Here is a 21,691-nt window from a genome sequence, read left to right as displayed (position 1 = left end):
AGCCTCACTGCAACAAGGTGAGACCCGGGTTAGAAAAATATGCTTTGATCCACACCGGAGGGGGGCGGCCGGAGGAAGGTCTGTCCACAGAGCATCCCCACAACAGAGGGAGGTTTTAAAATAGATAAAGGAAGGTGTCAGAGACTGTAAAAGTGTGGATTAGCATGTGTGGAAAGTTGAGGAGATGAGGTGTAGAAAATCATGCATCAAAATGGCTTTAAGGGAAGGAGGAGATGAGTGGAAACACACCATCTAGTTCTGTCTGGATCAATTGAAGCTCTTCTCCCAGCTACAGATGGAGTATATTACCTTAGACAACAGTGCCATCATGTGGTCGTCTACCGGCACTGCAGCGTGACTCATTTTATGCTCCTCCGGGATAAAAAAAATAAAATAAAATCCACATGTACATGGCTGTATGATAAAGTTAACACAATTCACCTTTATTGACTTTTTATTTTTAAAACCTTACAACAAATAAAGACAACAAGTGGTAGTTCTGGCACACCACAGAAAAGCAACAACAACCAGCATACTGAGAGCAGAAAATGTCTCTTCTTCTTCTGTTTTTTTTATCTGGTCCTTTAATCCGCTGCTGGAAAACGCCGTCTTCTGTTGGTTCTGAGAGCAGCTGGTACATTAAGTAAGTGCATGTAGTCGAGGGTTTAAAAACGAGGGGATGTGCACAAGTCTCCACAGTTTCGATGCCGCTGGTCCCCGTTTGGACGTCAGAGTTCCCCGCGTTGAGTCGCTGTCGTCTCGGGTGATTCCGACTCCACTGCTTCATCTAATGACAAAGTAAGGATGTTTAAACAGTACGAAAAGGTCAAAATGTGAGCCAATATGTTCACTTTTCATACTAAGCCAAATATTACCAATATACTCGTCAAAATAACACCATTTATCAGAGTCAGAAACTGTAAAAACTAAGAGAATGTTGCGGGAAATTAACCAAATCTAAGATAAAAATGGTTTGTATTTCGTCTGGATCCATTTTTTCTACGCGTCATTTAAAAATTGGTCAAAAAATAAACAATTGTACTCGTCAGATTCTAGTTACTTCGCTGTAACTGACAGTCACGTGACAAAAATTCAGGAACTTTTTTGGCTGAACTGGAGGCAGTGTTTACACAAAGCAGCTATGAGAACTGTAAGGACACAATAAAAATGTTAATAATTAATTATCTGTAAATTGTAGGGCCATTTCTTCCTGTTGGAAAAATCTTGTTCATGTCGATTTGAGGTTATTTAAACTTTTGTCAAATAAATCAAAGAAACTCAACTTTTGTTTTTTCTGTTTTAACGGTTTTTGGCATTAAAACTGTGTCATTACGCACAGACAGCAATTTTAAGTTCACTCTGCTTGTAATGATGTCGTTTCCATAGAAGTGCAGGACTTTATACTGCAGAGAAAAATGAGGCCACAGTGAGAAAAAACAATACACAATGTCGTCCACTGGTCTCTGATGAAGTTTCCAAAGCAAACAATGTAAAGAAGTGTTTTTAAAAAGTACATTCAACCAAAACAAGCTGCTTTAAAGCTCTCTAGGTTTTATAGTGGTATGAGTCAGGAGCTAACTAAATGAGAGCGGCCCTTGAATCGTTCCTCACCTTGCTGAGGTGTCTGGACGCATTCGCCGTCTTTCTCCTCGTAGCCGCTGGAGCAGACGCACACGAAGCTGCCTTCAGTGTTGATACAGTCCTCGTGCTCCTTCGTGCAAACCGGCTCTGACTGATGACACTCATCGACATCTGGAGACACAACAAAGAGAAGAAAGTCAGACTAGATTTGTCTAATCTGTTGTGTTCTACTTCCTGTTTTGTACTGGTGATGCTCCAAATAAGAAGTTTAAGGATTTTTTTTCTTGCACCAGAGCAGATTTTGNGTTTAAGGATTTTTTTCTTGCACCAGAGCAGATTTTGGCGAGAAACAATTATGATGCATCAAAACAGTCGGACCTCTATGAAAAAAATGGAAACAGGGCAATGTGGAGAAAAAAAATACAACTACTAACTCATCAGTTTCACTGCTTTGGGAAGCAACAGCATTAAACAGACATATTGTAGTTTATTTCTAGTATATTTCTCAACTTTTACATTATTTTTAGTACTTTTTTTTCCTGATTCCTGCACATCGAGAGCTGAGATTGACCGGAGTCACATTCCTTGTTTGCATGTACAAACTTGGCCAATAAAGCTGATCTGGTTCTGATATAGAGGAGCACTCTTTGTGTTTAGATTGAGCCAAATATCAAATCTAATTTTGTTTGCATACATGTTTATCTGTCCAATTATTTTTTTTCTCCATAACCCTCCGAACCACAAACCGGCTGACAGGATGAAAGGCTTATTATCTTTAAAAACCTACCTTTAAAAAAAACGTAAAAATAGGTAGAATTGTTAGATTTTCTAATTTCTTATGATCTGTGAACCAAGTGTAATAAACCAAATCTAAGCTTAAAATGATATTTAACCAAAATCAATCGATTCTACGTGTTTCATTAAAAAAAAAAAAAATAAATAAATGCCAAAAATACATAATTTCCTGAAACCAGATTCTTTAAATGGCTAAAATTCTGCATGTCTAGTTACAATAAAGAAGTCATTCGTGACTCAGCTGTGACCAACAGTCACATGACAAAAATTCTGACTTTTTGGCTGAACTGCAGGTAGTGTACAGTGAGCAAAAACAAGTACAGACAAAAAAATGCAAATGCAGTAAAAGTAGTAAATTATCTATCACATGTAGAGTCACAATTTTTCTTTTCCAGTATTGGTAGCACTTGTGGGCACTTGGAAAAATGTTATACATGAGCAAATCCAGATTCTGAAATCTTTGTTAAATAATTAATGGCAGAAATTCAACTTTAGTTTTTCATTTTTTTTTTTTTAAGGATTTATAGTATTCTAACTGTGCCATAATGCACAACAGACATGTTTAAGTTCTCTCTACTTCTAGTCATGGTTGTGCTGTTTCCATAGAGGTGCAGGACTTTATATTGCAGTGAAACATGAGCCCACAGTGAGTAAAAATGTGACAGAAGCATAACAATGTTCAGAGGGTTAAAAGGATTCTATTTTCAAAACTCTGTATAACTGATGCAAACCTAAAAATAAAGCCGAGACTGAAATTTTCATGCAGCATCCATGTTTTGTTTTAGTAAAAGTGAATGTGCTGAAATGCAGAGTCTGAAGAACCAACATTAAAACAAAGTCAAACAGAATGTGTTGAACAGTTAATTATTGACGTGGTACCTGTGCAGGTGCCCTCGGTGTCTTGGTACCCGCTGGCACATGACTGACAGTTATCAGGGCCGGCGCCGGTGCAGCCGGAGCAAACTTTGTCACAGGCTGTAACAGACAAACACACAGAGAAAAAAATGTGTTTCTATTAGATTTAAACCACAGAACAATGTTTCACTAAACAACAATCAGATGAGTCCCCTATTTGACAGAACATATGATGCATTTTCAGATACTTTATGGTCCTGATGGTTGTCAGACTCAACATACTCTAGAACCAAAAAGCAACACTGAGATTAAATGTAGGTGTTTTAAACTGCATATGGCAGCAGTCATACACACAGTGGTGATAACCTGACTGCTTACAGACTGGAAAGTGCAAACAAAGTGATGAAGTGACACTTAAGGCGCACTTACCTTTGCAGGAATACGAGCCTTCTGTGTTGAGGCAGAACTGGTCTTCTTTACATGGTGAAGGGTCTTTGGAGCATTCGTTCACGTCTGCAACACATCAAATACGACCACTGGTTAACATTCTTTACACCTTTAACCACATTTAAATGAACAACATGTTCCAAGCATGCTTCCATCATCAAGCATTCATCTTCTTTGACACTGAAAATTCAAGTGTCAAGTCCACAAAATTAACTAAAACCAAGTGTTCGTTTCATTAAATGCATTATATTCATCACACGAGCAACTTTTTACATCATGTAAGGATAAATCTTGCTGTGCAGACAATTTCCTGGATTGAGGTTTATTCATAATTAACCTTTTGAATCTTAAAACCTACTGGCGGCTTCATCAAAACTCATTTATTAGAGCTGGAAACAACAACAATCATCAGACTTTCAACTTTCCGATGGTCCTTAAACTCCTCATCTGGTTCCTTCGGGAAGATAAACTAAATCTGACCTGAAAATTATGATAGTTCATTGAAATCACAATCTATTCTACATGTGGCATTAACAAAAACATCAAAAATAAACCCTCTGAGGTAGAGGTAAACTGTAAAGAAAAAAAAAAATGCACTTGTTGTCGCAACCAAGTGACTCAGCTGCAACCAGCAGTCACGTCACAGGTTGTGTAACAGAGCGGATAGACGGCAAGGATGGGAACAAATGAATAATAAAGTAGTGAAATATTTTTGCATTATGGTAACATGTGTGGACACTTTCCTGAAAACTGTTGTCCATGTTGATGCTAGGTTTCCATTTAAAAGATGGTATTCAATGAAGTTTGGCTTTCGTATTTTTCTCTGTTTAGGATTTACGGCATTATTTTTATGTCCAACTGCACAGAAGACATTTAAGTTCTCTCTACTTCTATCCATGGAGATACAGGACTTCATATTGCAGTGAAAAATGAGCCCACAGTGAGTAAAAATATGTCAAAAGCAGAAAACACCCAGACAATGCTTTAGGTTAAGAGGGCTAATCATAGAGGAAATTGATGTTTTTACTTTTTACACTCTTCAAACAAAACATCAAGACTTTAAGATTCAACAGTCTGCTGTATTTATGCTGCAGCTAAAAAAAAAAAAAACATTTAGTCATTGCATTCATCTGAATTACTCCATTCTTGGCTGAAGTAATGGTTAATAAAATGTTCTAAAATAGTGAAAAGCAGCCGTTACAGTCTTAAGGCAAAGAGGAAGTCTTGAAATGTCTAATCACCAGTACAAATTTTTAAAGATATCTAGTTTACAATGAGGGAAACCAAAGAAAAACAGCTTATTTTCATGATTTAGAAGCTGTAACCTGACAATATTTTATATTTTTTTTACATTTGCTTCATTACACAAGCTGCCAGAATGCTGAACTGCTGATGTAGATATGCAAACACTTATTTAAATTGCTCTACGTTATTGGATCCTGAAGAAACTCTCTCTCATCTTGCCTATACTACTGTGTATGTACAGCAAAATGACAATAAACTTGATTTGATTTGATGAAAACAGGTCTGATTAACTGATTACCAAAAGACTAAACAACAACTTACTGGTGACTAATTGTTCAGTCAACCATTGTTCATCTCTAAAGCCTTCATAACTACATACAGGGTGACTCTTACCAACACAAGCCTCCTGGTCGTCCTCCTCCCAGCCTTCCTTGCACTCGTCACAGTCCTGGTGTGTTGCTCCTGTGCAGGTCTTGCAAGAAGTGTGACATTCTGCGGAAGGAAGTGAAGCCCAAATTCACAATCACAACACATTTGATAATCATCTCTCTGGTTGATCGCCTGTACGTTGCACCGAACTTCACCTGTGCACAGAGAGAAGGTGTCGTTCCTCTCTTCGTTGAAGTATCCGTCGCTGCAGTCGAGGCAGAACTCTCCCGTGTAGCCGTCGTTGCAGCTGCACTTCCCGTTGCCACCTCGACTCCCGTCACCGTCACACATTCCATTTCCGTGACAAGGTGTCTCAGAGCCTCCGACACAGGCTGAGAAGAATGAACAAAAACACAAGTCTCACTACACACATTAGTGGGTTTAAAATACAGAACACTTCAAGCAGTTTGCCAGAATCAGAACCTATGTCCACGCTGGATAGAATTTTCCTCACCGTTGCAGTCGGGTCCGAATGTCCCCTTTGGACAGCACACCTTGATGGTCTCTATGCAGAACCATTTATGCAAATCAGGATGTTTCGTTTTCCTGCATTGCAACAGGAAACACAACAGGAAAAGATGAGGTTCACCACATCTTATCGAGTGAAACAAATCTTTTCAAGCACAAAAACTCTGTCAGCGTGCACAGTCGTCTGGCTGTCAGTGGCCACGTTGACACTTAAGACGATGTTTGCATTAACCAACACCCACCTCTTGAACCACCAAGTCTCAAAATGCTCTTCGTGTTCTTCTACCATTCGGTTGCACTCGAAGCTGCTGCTCTCACAGAGACCCTCCACGATCTCCATCAGACGGATCTCACTGTGAAATACGAGAGACAGACACTTACTAAGAAATAGGGCACAGGAATAGGAAGCTGAAAGAGAGGCGACACCACAGAAAACGTGTGATAAAGAAGGAAGCACAGGAGTTCATCTGTGTGTTAAAGTTTCAGAGAAGCATTTGAATCCACCTGAAAGTTACAGACACATTTCATGCATTTGCACAACTTCAAACCAACTTCTATCCTTTCTAAGAGCTTCAGAAGAAAGCAACTAGACTTGCCTTTTCTGATTCCTAAAGATATTTAACCTCTCACTTCTGACTGATGGGGAGTCCCCGAATTACATTTTAAAGCTCCAACTCACATGGCCATCAGCAACCATAGACTCACATGCCTTAAGATGTTAATGGTTGCGAAACTTTCTGAGGAAGAGGCTCAAGGCTGCTTTGTAACGACCTGATAAGTGGCGTCAAGGACCACCTCCCCTGTTAATAGATTCCAGTTTAACATAGATGGCTTTCTTCATGCTTCGCTCAAACCAAGATAAACCAAGATAAGGGCAACAATGTTCACCTTCTGGACAGGGAAGACAGACAGATTGAGAAAGAAGAGAAGGAAACCATCTTTAGGCCTTTTCAGATGTGGGATATGTAGCGCTGCTGGTTTCATCAGTCTGTTAAAGTGCTGGTATTTTATCTTTCAGACACTATTTCGTTAATGTTCCTCACAGCTTTCAGACATACCCACCAAAGCTACGAACAGAGTAGTCACGGTACATGTGCAATATTTGTCATTTATGCAAGACTTAAGAGAATACTAAGTGCTGTATAATACGTGATAGAGCTAATATCAGCTTATCTGTGATGTATTTGGACCAATATTGTTGCTTAAATGTGGGAAAGGTCTTCCCTAAAATCTATTAACACAACCTAAAGTACCGCTGCATGTGAGTGTTTATTGGTTAAAGTGACTGCAAGCAGTTACCACGTTGAAGGTGACCCAAAAAAGTAAACTTTTTTTCAACATTCAGTTGTCGTCAGATAAACGGTTAAATGTGCATCTCTTTAAAAAGGGGAAGAGGCCAACAACACTTATCAGAAACTTAAAATGCAGTCTTGAGATGCCTCCATCGACAGTTTCAGCACCTTGACTCATTCGTCATCTGGCAGTTTCACGACCATTTACATCTTAACGCATGTGAGTCTTGGTTCATGTGAGTTGGTGGTGGGAATATATCTCAGTTAAAGCTAAATAAGCCTCCTGGATGAGCAGTGAAGCATCTTCAAGATCCAAAAAAATGGACAAATAAAGTTGTTTTTGGAAAGCAGAGAAGCTGGTTTGGGATCGTGCAAAAGCAAAGCAACTTTTGGGTGAGTTCATTAGCATGCTGCTTGTAAAAACAACAAAACTCTGATGAGGCAAGTACAACAGGCTGCAGAACTGATGCAAAGCAAACACAGTCCAGGTGACCCGACCTGTGGCAGCATGACCTTCAGTCTGGACTGAACAGGACTCACCTTGTCTCATATTTGGACAGTTTCCTCTCCTCCCAGGCTGTGTTGCCTCCTCCAAAGTTCTGTTTTGCTGTTCTGTCAAAGCCCTAAAAACAGAAAAAAAAAACTGGGTCAGCTTCATACAGAAAGAAATACATAAGACACTGCATTAAGCTGATGACATTTCAGGGGCTGCTAACAAACTATATCAGCCTGAAACGTCCATTCATACCACTGAAATGAAAACAACAACAATTAGAGGTTCAAAAGGGCTCTCTGACCTTGTTGAAGTTGTCCGTAATTTGCTGGCAGGTGATACAGGCGCTTTTCAAATCTCTTTTGGCGCCGGAGACTTGAGAAAGTAAAACAAGACTCACACAAAAGCATAGCCTGAGGAGCCGCAGCAGCTCCGGACCGGTGGACAGCATCTCAGCCGATCAGTTCAGGCACAGTTTCATAGCAGGACGCACGCGTCAGCCACTCGCAGGCAAGCTTTTCCTCTAATGCTAAAGTTCTACACAGTTGGGACACATCTAAACGAGCTGCTCTTAACATTAAACGGCCAGTACTGCTATCTATGCAAAGCGGAACAAAGTAGTATTTACATGCCGGCTGTTGGGGGGAAAAAACGATGCGGTTCTAGTTTTCCGCGTCAGCCTCTCAGTCGAATTGTGGCTCGTGACGATTGGCTGTAAGGGCCTGTCAATCAAATGCGCAGCCAATCACAGCCCGCCACGCGCGGGACAAAGAAAATACGTGGAAAATTCAAGAAGCTTCAATATTATATTTATTATAATAGTGTTTTCCTTTCCGGATTAAGTGTTCTATTAAATTTAAAAACAACATCCTAACTAATTCACTTGCAAAAAAAATTATGCAGCGATATTGAAACATATGGTTTAGTTCGCTTCCTGTGTTGACCGGAAGTGAAAACGCTTTCAGCTGTCATGGCTGAAAAAAGAACTGTTTTGGGGCTGCCACTGCTGTTTCTGTTAATTTCTGTGGCTTTCTTGCATTTATTAATATGTCCGTTTACTAAAGTTGAAGAGAGCTTCAATTTACAAGCGGCCCACGACATTCTGTACCACAGACTTGACTTTGACAAGGTAAGCAGGGCTTACATGCAGCCAATTGGTGTGCTAATAGGCTAACTGGACAAGCCAGGAATAAGCAACTTTTAGGGAATATTTAGGGAACGTTCCTGAAGGTTCCCGGAAGGTTTCTGTTTTCTAAGCGGTGTTTACAACAAACTGTAACTTTCCTCTAAAATTTTACCAAAAAGAACCTTCATGAAACACAAAATTGTGCTAGTTTTAGAAGCTCTAACATTTGTAGAGGAGGAAATTGAACAATAAAATCCAAAACTGTCTCAAACTGTGACTTTTCCAGAATGTAGCTTCTATTTACTCACTTATTTCATTTTAAAGCAAAGTCACAACTATTCACATTGCACATTTTAAGCAACAGCCTTTGTTTTTGCTTTGAAAAATATTAATCATTTACATTATAAATGAACCTATCAAGTTTAAATGGTAGCGTTAGAACACTGCAGTGTTGCTTTTGGTGTAAATTTATCAAAAAATAATTGACATTTTACAGATCAAAGCCCTACAAAAATGAACTCAAGCTTTACCTGACTGTAATAAATATCGAGGCTAAGACCTTACAGTATTCTTATTTATGGAGATTAACTTTACTAATTTATATATTCTGGCAGTGATCCTGCAATTATATTAATTGTCGAGATTAACGTAACTAATTGTGAACTAAATTAAAACCCTACAAAAATATATATGAAACCTAACGTATCCATGGATTTGTGGAGCAAATTTTGTTTTAATTTGTAATCTTATGTCAACAAACACGTCTACAAATTGTCCAACACAGCAAAACAAAGCCAAGGGTTCAGGTTTGTTTCCTTTAATGTGTTTGTTCTTTAAAATATGCTGATGTTTGTCAACACCAAAAGAACTGAGAAAACAGCAGACATCTTGTCTCAAGATCTGTTTCGCAGCTGTTTTGGAGCATTTGATCATATCACACAATCCTCATCTTCAGTTTATCTTGATTTAAAAAAAATCAAAAATCCATGACAAAACTTGCCCTATAACCCTTTCAAGGTTAAGATCGAACTTTTAAGGTCAGGAGAAAAAGGTTTTCTGTATAATTTTGATTGTATCAGTGTTGTTCAGAACCAATAAAGAGCTCTTTGTGTCTTCAGTACGACCATCATGAATTCCCCGGTGTGGTGCCACGAACCTTCCTCGGCCCGCTGTTCCTCTCCACGATCTCCGCCCCTGTTGTTTTTCTGTCCTCTCTGCTGGATGCACCAAAGTTCTACACACAGCTTATAGGTGAATTGATGACTCACTGATTGGTATTTATTTTCCAAACCACTTCGATGTTAAAATCAGCTTGCTTCTTGTGTAAACAGGTCAACAGATGGTAAATGTGTTGTGTTTTCTGTGCAGTTCGAGCCTCGCTGGGAGTTTGTGTAATCGGTGCACTATGGCACATGCAGAGGGAGGTGAGGAGGCAGTTCGGCTCCACAGTCGCCACCCTGTTCTGTCTGACTTGTGCTTCTCAGTTTCACCTAATGTTCTACAGCACAAGGACGCTCCCCAATGTGTTTGCACTTCCGATAGGTAACACTCATCAAAAACTTTCTTTCTATTTTCTTACGCCTTTTTTTGGAGTAAGTATCATAACAGTAACACTCTCTTCCCAGTTCTTTTAGCGTTCACGTCGTGGATGGCTCAGAAACATGGCCGGTTCATCAGCCTCTCTGCTCTGGTCATCATTGTGTTCCGCTCTGAGCTCTGCATCTTCTTAGGCCTCATGTTACTGATATCACTGCTGAGCAGGAGGCTGGGACTGCTGCAGATGCTGTACTATGCTGCTCCTGCTGGGATCTTGTCACTGGGTTAGTGGTGAATCAGTAGATATGTGAATAATGTATGCTGGGATCAGTAACTCATTTATCTGACAATGGTTTTGATTTTTTTGTTTTTGTTGTTGCTGCAGCTCTGACAGTTGCTGTTGATACTTTCTTCTGGAGGAAGCCTCTGTGGCCCGAGGGCCAGGTGCTGTGGTACAACACTGTTCTTAACAAAAGTTCCAACTGGGGAATATCCTTTCATTTGCTCAAGTACACTGTCATTTGTATTTCCTGTCAGTTATTTTACTTTCACTGCAAATTCTGAAGGTTTTTGAAGCCTCCCAAGTTCTCCTTGACTCCTGTCCCCAGTAAACTTCTCCCTTCCTCTGGTACTTTTACTCGGCGGTACCTCGTGCTCTGGGCTGCACGCTGCTCTTCGTGCCTCTGGGCCTCCTCGACAGGCGAATGAGGCTGCTGCTGCTGCCCACGGTGGGCTTCATTCTCATCTACTCGCTGCTGCCCCACAAGGAGCTGCGTTTCATCCTCTACACTTTCCCTGTGCTCAGCTTGGCGGCTGCACGAGGCTGCTCCTTCATGTAAGTTTAAACATAAAACCACAATGGTTACAGATAAAACAACACAAATCAGTCTCTTTTATCACTTCACAGTAAACTATGACTTTTGAAATAGAAAAAGATGAACAAATTAAACGTTTTTTGCTAAAATTGACCCAAAGTGCCTATGTTATAGACATTAATTCTAGTGCAATATTTCTTTTTTTCCTCATGTTCTTTAGTTTGTGCAACTACCAGAAATCCTGGATGTATAAACTGGGCTCTGCAGTGGTGGTCGGCCAGCTGTTGACCAACGCAGTGTACTCGAGTATTTGCCTTCACGTTTCTCACCACAACTACCCCGGAGGCAAAGGGATGCAGGAACTACACCGGCTGCTGCCAGACACAGCAGGTTGGAATCACCTCCAGCTCACACATCCTTAATAACATGTTTAAAATCAGCGGTGGAAGAAGTAATTAGATCTTTGACTCCAGTAAAAGTAGCAATAATGTAATTTAAAAAGAGATTTAATTAAATACGGTAAGAAGGGAAAGTTTTACACTCTGAGTAAAGCAATTATAAGTATAAAAATGTACTGAAAGTTTTTATTATACACCAAAATGAGCATGTTTTTATATGTTATGCTATTGGATTAGTATCGCCAATGCATTACGCAGCTCAAGTATTGTGGGCGGCCTGAGAAAGAACTGATTTAACTTTTTTATTTATATACAGTCAGGCAGCTTATTTTATAATGGAACAATTAGTTTTATTTGGTGACTTTCATTATATCTCGATATGTTTGTCAAGTCTTATTGAAAGGAAACTGCACCTGTCAGAAAACTATAATGGAGCAAAAAGTACAACAGTTGCACAAAATTAAAATATTTAGCAGTGCAACACTTACACAAATGTGTGAAGTTTGAAATGTGACCCATAATTATCAGAGTATGCAATCAGTTTCTATTTAATTTTGTTAGTTTGCAGAAGCCGTATGGCCTATATTGTTAAAACTATAATCACCAATATGCCATATGTTTGTATGGGAGACAAGAACCGCTGCTTTCTTTCTTAATTTTAGTTTCTGATTACAATCATACAAAGTGGTGTAAACATAATACAGGAAAATGTGCATAAGTAGGTCAGATTGTACATGTTCTCACACTGTTGTTTTTTTCTTCTTAAATCCAGATGTCTCCGTTCATATTGACACTTACGCTGCTGAAACTGGAGTATCACGCTTCTTAGAGCAAAACACAAACTGGAGGTTGGTGTGTTTTTAAAACAGTTTGACCTGAAATATGCCCCGTATTTTTTGTTTGTTTTTCAATACTTTGACTTACTTCCTCCACCAGATATGACAAACGAGAGGACTTGAGCCCCACAAGTCCTGAGATCAAAACGTACTCGCACCTACTGATGGAGGCTAATATCACCAAGATACAGCTGCTGCAGGACACCCACCAGCCTCTGGCCTTTATAGACGGCTTCCGCAACATCGCCTTCGATTTGTTTCACTTCCCACCTGTCAGTGTGCGTTTGGAGAGAAAAGCTGTGCTGATGAGGAGGAAGACTGACGCCAGGCTGCGGACAAAGTGACTCTAACAGGAATGTGTTTTTTTAAGTGACCAAAAGATAATACTGTTTAAAATCTTGACAAAGATGTGTATAAATATTTCTACAGGTATCACATTCCACAACAAATACTGGTGAGTTTTTTCTGCAGCAGATTATGATGTTATATTTATACTGTCAGGCTTCTTTTGTGATGTTTTTCTATTTTCATTGAAGGAAACAAGTCGGCATTCTTAAGTTGAGACCATTATGTTACGAATTCTTTACTTCAAAATAAGATCTGTATATTTTGTAGATAAGAGTTCTTAAATCAATAAAACTGTGACCACCTTAAAAGCTAACGACAGCATCTGCATTCTTGTACAATAATAATCTAATTTAGAAAAAAAACATCTGGAATAGTGTATAAGGAAAACCTTTATTTACAAATGACCACAAAATTTTTGCATTTTTCCAGTCTCAATGCTAAAACATTTATCAAATTAGGTTCAGAAGTTATTTAATATAAAAATGTACAGTACATTGTTTTACTCAATAATAAACCCATAATTTAATCCCCTGGACATAAACTTAAATTGTGCTTAAGAGACAAATTGTATATTCCAAACAACCCCCTTATTCTGAAAATACAGCAATAATATACACGATCTTATTAAAAACATTTCAGCAAGTAAAAAAAAAAAAAAAAAAAAAGTCTATTTCTAAATGACAGTACCATGAGCCACAAATTCACAATGAAAATTAAATAACATTAACTTAAAATATCTTTCTGTCACAGCATTTTATTTTTGGGCCATGTTTTCATCCAGAAAACAACGCTGCATCTATCATTAATCCATAACAATCAAAAGAAGAGGAAAGAAAAAAAAAAAAAAAAGCATCCTGACGTGATCTGCGCAAACTTTTAACAATATTTACAGCATTTTGACCTGAAGTAGTTTTGGATAAGGCACAAGGAGAGAGTAGACAGAGAACAAAAAAACAAAAAGAAAAAAAAAAAGAAAAACATCGATTTACAAGCAAACACATTATCACCAACCCCTACAGCTAGAAAAAAAAACAAAAAAACAACCCTCCCTCCCTGATACACTTCTGAGACTTTTCATCACAACAGCTCCAAAGTGTTTAACAGTAGTACACAGAATACAATAAAACCTCAATCTGGCCTTTTTGCATTGAGAATCAATCAGTGTATAAATCGATATTTTACATTTTTGCCCAACAGAAAACCCCCCATTTCACAGCTATGCAACTTGGTCCTTGATAAAGGGTTTTCAAGTTTATGCTCAATATTAATCAGTACTGAAAATAAATCAAAGGGAGGTTGACCTTGAGGAACAGCAGACCCTCCATGTTGTCCAGCAAAGGCCTGGGTTGATTCAGAGCACAGTTGACACTCGCTGTGCTGAACAGTGTCTCTGCTGGGATGATGCTGGGAGGACAGCCCACGTAACGGGCGGCTACTTTGGCAAGATCGGGCCACAGGAACTTTTTCAGGTTCCAATAGTCAAGGGGGTCACAGCTTTGATCAAGTATGTCTTCCTCAAGGTACTCCTGCACTGTCAGCTCGGAGGACTTTGGCTTCTCCTCGTGCTTTATGTTTTGCTTGATGTCAGACATTAGGGACCAGAGGTTGTCCTTGCCTGGGTGGGAGGTGCTGGATGAAACGGCGGCCTCGTCGCAGCCGTTGGGCAGCAGAGACTTAGCTGCATCTGAGGTAGAAGAGTCCAGCTCCTGGATCAGATCCTGTTTACATCGCTCGGCTTCTTCCTCTGTGAACAGCGACGTTTTGTAGCGCGGGTCCAGCATGGTCGCCCAGGCGTACCGCGGGTCGTGCAGAGTTGCAGACATTCTGCCCACCATGGCTTCCTTTAGAGACTTGAGCATGGTGTCGATGCCCACGGTCTCGTCAAACAGCAGGTCTATTTTTCTGTTGAGGATGTGAATGAGTGGTATCACTTGTCCCAGAGTGGCAGTGCGGTTGCTCATCTCCCTGCAGGCGACTTCGAAAGGTTTCAGTGCATTGCAGACCGACAGCATCACCTCCCACTGGTCGCAGCTGATGATTTCCCTGAAATTGCACTCGATCGACATCTCGTCGATGGCTGCCTTCTGCTCCACCATCCGCTCCAGCATGAAAAAGGACGTCCTCCATTTGGAGGGAACATCCTGAATCAGCTGGTTCTCCGGCAGCTGGTGGGCCCTCTGGAGCTCAGCCAGCTTCTCCTTGGCCTTTGCTGAGCGGTGCACACGTTCACAGATCTTTCGTGCAATACTCAGAAGGTTCTGAACCATTCTCTGGCTCTTTATGGCTTCGCTTACAATGAGGTCTATAGTGTGCCCAAAACACTGCATGGTGACGTGGCCGTGGTCCTCCAGGGTGTTACTGATGGTGTTGTTATCAGTTACAGTGAACCCCTTTCTCAGCCCTGATGAGGTGATCCAAGAATCCCACAGATACTCAAGCTGCTTTGGGATGTCATGCATATCGTGATCACAGTCTATTTGTGAGACACTTAGGAGAGCGGAACAGTGAAAGTCTTGACCTTGGGGTCTGACACTTGACTCGTACGTTGCCCAGTGGGCGGTAAGGGTCAGGTATTCCCTAGTCTGGCTACTGACCCAAATACTTGTTGTGAAGTGGACAACACCACCTTCAGCCTCTTTCAGGTGGGTGAGCACCACATCCTTCACCCTTTCGTACATATCTGGTATGGCAGTGCTGGTAAAGTAAGAAGAAGGTGGTAGAGAATACTGAGGCTGGAGGTACTCTAGCAGTCTGTTCAGTCCAGCATTCTCCACCATAGCTGATGGCTGAAGATCCAGTGCGAGCATTTCTGCGATAAGTTTGGTGATTTTTTTGGCAACCGGGTGGTGTTCATCAAACCTCTCACGGCTCTGTTCCGGTTCATAAACAGGAGTGTCCATGAGCTCTTGTTTAACGCGAATTTCAGCAGACGGCACATCACCTGAGATAGTATTGTTACTTTCAAGAACATGTCCATGAAACCTCTGCATGTGCCTGAAGAGGCAGCTTGTGCCGAGGTTCGTAGTCTTTTTGCCTCTGCTAATTGTGCGGCTACAGTGCAAACAAACCACCTTTGTAGGGTCAGCAGGTGAAATGGAGAAATGGTTCCACAGTTTTGACGTCTTTTTACTGAAAACAGGCAGGGTTTGGGGTTTTTTCTCACTGGCATCGCTCTCAGTTTCTTTGGCTGAAACTGTATCCGTTGTGGTGAGATTGGTGTAGGGATGAGGAGAGGATTCCTTGTCGTCTGTGCTTTTTTGGTTTTTGAGGACGTCCGGGTGACGTCTCATGAGATGCCTCATCAGGCAGCTAGTACCAAAATCGCCCCGCTTCCCCCGACTGATGACACATGGACAGTAACGGCACAGTGCTTTTAACTGGTCAACTGGCGACACTATGAAATGGTGCCACACTTCGGATTTCACCCGTTTCATGATCTTCTTGTTCTGCTGGAAAACTGAATGATCCTGATTGAGGCTGGGGCCTTCGGAGAGGTCACACGGTGAGGAAGTCAGGGGTGTGTCCTCCCCCTGAGCTCTGAAGGAGAAGTTGAGAGAGGAGTCCTGCCCTGAGAGATGCATCATCTCATCAGATTCCTCTTTAATATCCATTCTGTCCTCCATGCTTTGGGGTAGTTCGTCTGATATGGTTTCTGGCGAAGATGGAAGAAGTGGCGATTCTTTTTTAGCTTCCAGTGGATCCTGTAGCTGTGTGCGTGATAACAGTGAGGGTGGGTTTGTATAGGGTGGGGGAATGTGGTTGCCCTGTCCATTTTCCTCAATCACAACCTCTTTGTGGGCTCTCCACATATGCCGAATGAGACAGCTCGTCCCGAGATCCTTCCCATTTTTACCCCGACTGAACTCATTCATGCAATGGATACATACTGCTTTGGAATTGTCAGCAGGCGACAGGTAAAAATGTTTCCATACAGCCGACCTGCGACGAGAACTAGAGCTTTTTGGGGTCCCCGGAAGGCGCTCGGGCCCTCCGTCTGACATCTCTTCGAGGTTGTTTTCATTGGAATGTGAGGATGAGAGCATGCTGCAAACAGTGTCGGTATTGGCGTACGGTTCTAGTTTTGGTTCGACTTTGGGTAACACTTCTTTGGATGACAGGTCTGAATTCTCAGCTGAGGAGGTGGACGGTGAAGTGTTCTTTGAGGCAGAAGTAATGACGCTATTTGTCAAGTCTCCGTTATTTGGTGAGCTTGGGGAGGGAGGTATGAAGGATGAGGCGAAGGAGCTAGTCAGGTGATTTGAGGATGCGTCTGCTCCGTCTTGTAAAAGCACAGTGGGGTGAGCCCTTCGTACGTGCCTCATTAGACAACTGGTGCTGAGGTCTTTTTCGTTCTTACCCCGGCTGAACTCTTTCATGCAGTATAAACAGATTGCTTTGGTACTGTCTCGTGGCGATATGCAGAAATGATTCCATGCAGGAGATTTTTTCCTCGGGTTTGTATGACTCCTCATAGATGACAAAAGGCTCTGAGTGACAGCGTCCATGGCAACATCATAAAGGGTGCTTGTGTATCCACTTAGTAAATTGCTATAGTCATCACCGTCTCTAGTTACAAAAGGGCCAATCGAGCTACCAAATGCCAGCCTTTCATCATCCTGCAGGTCCTCCTCCATTCCATTTGCATCCCCAGTCTCGTCTTTGAAGTCATTGCCATTTTCATAGTTCTCATTCTCTGCGTTTACCTCGCTATCAGTGTTTAGGATTCTGTCTGAAAGACTGGGAGAAGCTGGGTCAGTCTTACTTGCTTTGTCTGACTCCAACAGTGTGTCATCCTGAGAAGATAAATGAAAACAAGAGAAGGAGTCTTTATCCAGTGTTAGTGAGGAGCAAGTAGGTGACCTTGCGTCAGCAGTGTCGTGAGGGTTAATGCTGTAGGATTTGAACACGTAGCCATCCTGCCCCTCAATTTTCAGGCAGGTCCCTTTCGCTTCTCTTTTTTTGCTTTCTATGGAGCCATTAGGGTCACCGACCACATCCCCACTCATGTGAGAAACCTCTTCCTCCCCATCCATGGCAGCAGCCCAAGGGTTTCTGTAGAATAGTCAGGTCTGCGTTGTCAAGCGTGCTCACTGTTTTCAGGTGTAGTCATCGATACAGCAGCTCTCAAGCAGGTGTTGTGGTGTGTGTGTTGCTGTCCGGGACACAGAGCGCCTGCTTGTCCCTCTCCATTTATGACTGAAGGCTTTCCACTTCTCTGCACACGACCTGGAGGCAGACAGAGGGAGAAAATGGATCAGGTAAATGTATTCTGGAAAGTAAATAAGATTACAAAAACAGGTGATACAGATGGCGTGTTGCTCCAGTTTCCTAAAACTGATGTATGCATGCTGCAAAAAAAATCACAATTTAACTTAAATACTGACCATGTTGACTTTTATTTGAGACAGGTTTTTGCTAATAAACATAGAATTGAATTTGCAAGCACCATCTAAAGATAACTTTGCTCTGGAAAGTCACGCTGTTTTGTTGACAGGTGCAGGTTCAGCCAGGCTTTATGCACCCACCTACTGCGCCACAGCTTTCATATGTAACGAAGTTACCTGGGAAATATTAATCATGCATCCTAAAAAAAAAACACTGCTGAAAGCGTCTTCCACAGAACTATTGCTCAATTGAGTTAGCCTTTTAAATTGCAACATCCTGAGCTCTCACCAATATCATTACCTTCCTCACTTCTCTCTAGAACTGTATCCTTTTCATTATTGCTGGAATGCTGACTAATGAAATGTGCACAATACTATCATGTTTGTTTATTCATATGCTCTATTAAGCATACAGAGTACAGTAACTACAAGTAAATAACCACACGACAGAAAATACGCCGTTTCAAAACTATGCAGCCTAAAGCTACAATTCACTTAAAGTATATCACTGTACACAGATGTTGTTTTCTGATGTGCAGACCTTAAGAAAATAATCACTCAAATTAGCAAACAAATGTTTTCATTGACCAACTTTTGAGACTGCTGATTTAGAATGTAATAATATATGCATTTATTCATATCGGGATCTTACTGAACAACAGCTTTGAAATGATGATCTGCTATAATACAAGCAAGTCTGCACATGAGTGTATATTTACTGCGTTGCTTTGTTGACTCTGTACGCCCAGCTCAGTCCTAATCCATATGAACAGCTGCATTACATTTCATTTCTTGTTTAGTCGGGTTAGTCTTGCCCAGGTGTACATGATCAAAAGTGTGAATGTGTCACATGCATATTTTGTTAGCAAATCTCGGTGTTTCCTGACTGAGGATACCCCAGGTGCTGTGGAACCAGGTCAAATGCGGTCTGTTTGGAACAACCAGTGCCTCATTTTGCACTTCATGTTTAGTCTGCCTACAACTATCTTCTGTATAATGTACTAAGCAGTGAGTCCAAGATCAGGCATGTTGATGAAGCTGCACCAAATAAATAAGGGCAATAACTGAGACAACACTTCTTAACTACCAAGCTGTTGTTTCTTGCATTTAAAGGTAAGACACTGACGCTGTGAGGACATGAGCCTGAGAGCACCAGTATCACTCCAATGCAAACCAGTCTAACTAGTAGTAACCTGTAATAAATGGAACAAATATAAACAAGGAACGTGATCGATCGTGTTAATTTAAGCGTACGAAAGTGGAAACGGATATCTAATGGCGTAGCTGATTATTAATACATGATTTGCTTTCCTAAGTGAGCCCTGACAGCAGGTTTTTCCGGGTTTGGCTTAAGAGCTAGCCAGGAAGATGCGAGAGGGCAGCAGAAAATAGCCACCGCTCCTTAGCTTTCATCTCCTCCCAACACAACAACTCAAAAACGGGCTTCTACACGCCGGCTTTCGACTCACACACAGTGAACGAAGGCGAACACACAAAGTGAAACTCGAGCGAGCCCCATTTAACGTTACAATGAAACGTTGCTGGCAGCTACGCTGCATCATCAGTAAACACCACGGTGGCTATCCTGGTGCTAACCGGGCTAGCCGCACTGCTAATACACAGACACACACACACAAAAACAACACGCAGGTACAACGCTTGTGCCACATGGATCGGTAGCGCAAATATCCACGACTACACAACTTCCACGAGTGTCCCGTTAACGTTAGAAACCACCCGAGAAATGCGTGTAGTAAATCTCGGACCGCACCACGGCTGCTAGCTGGTTAGCTGCCAGCTAGGCCACAAACAGGACATACTAGCTAACCTGGCGAGGCAGAACCCAGCCGTGGCAACACACGAACCACACGGGATCCGAATCAGAGCAGCACTCACCACGACGTCCCGGACACATTAAGCCCTCCTCGGACACGTACCCGAGCCCGGCGCACTTACTGTGAAGTCTGGCGGCGTGAACGCTGGGTTTCGGCTCCTAAACAGTTAAATATGACACATTTGATTGATCCGGAGGGGGGTTCACTTTGTTGCTTTTGTCTCCTGGTTTGCTCGCAGTTCGGCCGGAGCAGCTCCACACAGCGTCGGACGGAAGGAACATGTTTTAATGATGTCACCGGGCACCGGGGCTTCAGCGTGGCGAGGGGTAATAAATCTAAGTGTTAAGTTACATAACAGCGAGCTTTACCTCGATTTTTCACACGTTAAACACCGCCAGGTGAGGCTAATTATTACTCAGACATATTCGGTGACCTCGCGATTTAATACGAGCGAGAAAATCATATTTCCTTTTTTTTTCTCCTCAATTTTATTTTTATTATTAACAGAAACATCCGTAGAATCCCGCTAGAAAAATAAGACTGACTTCACGAATTATCACGTTTAATAATTAAGACGATTCAGCATTATTTACGGTGTGAACTACCTGAGAAATTTAAATACTAACGATTAAAACACAGAAATCGTCTAAAATACAAAAAAACACCTGACATAATAAATGCTAATGTGAATTATGAAGACTACCCAGATTAATTTAGGGTCACGGTACGGTACAGCAGTGTGTTTGTTGTTTTCTTATTTTTTAAAATGTATTTATTACATTTTAAAAAACAAAAAAAGTTAATTCTACTTTTCTATAGAGTGTATTATAAGCATATAATCAACTCAATCTAATCTAAATGTGATTAAAAACAGAAATAAACATACATTATTATTATTATCAATTATAATTTTATTTATTTTTATTTGAATTTATAATAATAAGAATAATAATAATAAGAATATTTGCCTATTTGTCGAACTAAATTGACATGCACTTTCAAATGAACTTAGAAAAAAAATGAGAAAAATAAAAGACCTAATTTATGTGCAGTATTTCCTTTACAGATGCAGTATTTTATTTTCGTGCACAATAGACCATATTTGTGTCTAATAATGAATTATCATGCTCAGTACTACATTTTCATGTGCAGTATTTCATTACAATGTGAAATATTTCAGTTTTTATGTGCAATATTGCATTATCATGTGTAATATTACTTTACTACATAAGAATCACTGCCAGTCTTACTTCCGTTTTTATTCTAGTCCTATTTTAGCTTATATATTTTATTTTTAGAATGTGTGACACTTATGTCTTAAAGCTTTTCTGTTCAGCACAGCATTTGTTCTCATGTTATGCAGTTATTATTATTATTTTATTTTTTGTAATATCTAACACAAGAATCTCCCTGTGGATTATTAAAGTTGTCTTATGTTTATTTTCAGCAAACTGTGTGTGTTCCCTGATGGTTAGAAAAAAAGAAGAAGAAGAAAGTTTCTTGTCAACACAGCACAGAAAACAGGAAAAAAGCTGGTTCCTGTTTGCACTTTGTTTTTTTTTTGGCAGATGCTCACTTTTTTTGGCTGATCAGGGTGGGGCATGGCAGCGGTGTGTTGTTGTTGGTGTCCGGCCTGTCCACCGTGACTGACCACAGGAAACCGAACACACCGGAGCTCCACGGAGCAGCGCTGGCAGGCCGGTCTCCACCTCGCATCCACCGCCCCGTGACCCGAGTCTTGCGGGTGTGCGGAGTCAAAACACAACACTGGTCCACTGCCCCCCCCCTGCTTTGTTCCCAGCTTTGTC

At 41.1% G+C, this 21,691-nt stretch overlaps 3 protein-coding genes across 4 annotated transcripts; 1 reads left to right on the top strand and 2 right to left on the bottom strand.

Moving 5' to 3' along the window:
- Positions 1–417: 417 nt before the first annotated feature.
- On the bottom strand, positions 418–8,251 carry creld2 (cysteine-rich with EGF-like domains 2). The gene is made up of 10 exons (XM_008281834.1): positions 7,910–8,251; positions 7,653–7,735; positions 6,063–6,173; positions 5,807–5,898; positions 5,508–5,684; positions 5,317–5,415; positions 3,661–3,744; positions 3,256–3,351; positions 1,612–1,752; positions 418–787 (listed from the first exon to the last, which is right to left on the bottom strand). The coding sequence occupies exons 1-10, from the start codon at positions 8,054–8,056 to the stop codon at positions 729–731; spliced, it is 1,089 nt and encodes a 362-aa protein (XP_008280056.1). The 5' UTR covers positions 8,057–8,251; the 3' UTR covers positions 418–728.
- A 318-nt stretch (positions 8,252–8,569) lies between these two features.
- Positions 8,570–13,329, top strand: alg12 (ALG12 alpha-1,6-mannosyltransferase). The gene is made up of 9 exons (XM_008281827.1): positions 8,570–8,734; positions 9,850–9,982; positions 10,100–10,273; positions 10,357–10,551; positions 10,653–10,756; positions 10,879–11,102; positions 11,303–11,472; positions 12,253–12,328; positions 12,417–13,329. The coding sequence occupies exons 1-9, from the start codon at positions 8,576–8,578 to the stop codon at positions 12,658–12,660; spliced, it is 1,479 nt and encodes a 492-aa protein (XP_008280049.1). The 5' UTR covers positions 8,570–8,575; the 3' UTR covers positions 12,661–13,329.
- Positions 13,036–20,513, bottom strand: zbed4 (zinc finger, BED-type containing 4). Of its 2 annotated transcripts, none has more exons than XM_008281828.1 (2): positions 20,005–20,513; positions 13,036–17,890 (listed from the first exon to the last, which is right to left on the bottom strand). In XM_008281828.1, the coding sequence occupies exon 2, from the start codon at positions 17,695–17,697 to the stop codon at positions 13,933–13,935; it is 3,765 nt and encodes a 1,254-aa protein (XP_008280050.1). In that variant the 5' UTR covers positions 17,698–17,890; positions 20,005–20,513; the 3' UTR covers positions 13,036–13,932. The 2 variants fall into 2 exon arrangements, with proteins under 2 accessions (XP_008280050.1, XP_008280052.1); XM_008281830.1 differs by lacking the exon at positions 20,005–20,513 and adding an exon at positions 19,945–19,996.
- Positions 20,514–21,691: the final 1,178 nt, after the last annotated feature.

The sequence above is a fragment of the Stegastes partitus genome, unplaced genomic scaffold (assembly GCF_000690725.1).
Source record: "Stegastes partitus isolate 25-593 unplaced genomic scaffold, Stegastes_partitus-1.0.2 Scaffold247, whole genome shotgun sequence".
In the NCBI taxonomy this organism is placed as follows: domain Eukaryota; kingdom Metazoa; phylum Chordata; class Actinopteri; family Pomacentridae; genus Stegastes; species Stegastes partitus.
Note: the sequence above shows the minus strand (reverse complement) of the source record. Positions and strands in the feature narration are given on the sequence as shown.

Bases quoted from the DNA above. Each gene is read 5' to 3' on its own strand.
- creld2 (XM_008281834.1), bottom strand. From the start codon at position 8,056: ATGCTGTCCACCGGTCCGGAGCTGCTGCGGCTCCTCAGGCTATGCTTT. The intron at 6,174-7,652 runs GTGAGTCCTGTT...CGTATTTCACAG, and splicing joins CTGTCCAAATATGAGACAAG to TGAGATCCGTCTGATGGAGA. The intron at 3,745-5,316 runs GTAAGAGTCACC...GATGTGTTGCAG, and splicing joins CGACCAGGAGGCTTGTGTTG to ACGTGAACGAATGCTCCAAA.
- alg12 (XM_008281827.1), top strand. From the start codon at position 8,576: ATGGCTGAAAAAAGAACTGTTTTGGGGCTGCCACTGCTGTTTCTGTTA. The intron at 10,552-10,652 runs GTTAGTGGTGAA...TTGTTGCTGCAG, and splicing joins TGCTGGGATCTTGTCACTGG to CTCTGACAGTTGCTGTTGAT. The intron at 11,103-11,302 runs GTAAGTTTAAAC...CATGTTCTTTAG, and splicing joins GCACGAGGCTGCTCCTTCAT to TTTGTGCAACTACCAGAAAT.
- zbed4 (XM_008281828.1), bottom strand. From the start codon at position 17,697: ATGGATGGGGAGGAAGAGGTTTCTCACATGAGTGGGGATGTGGTCGGT.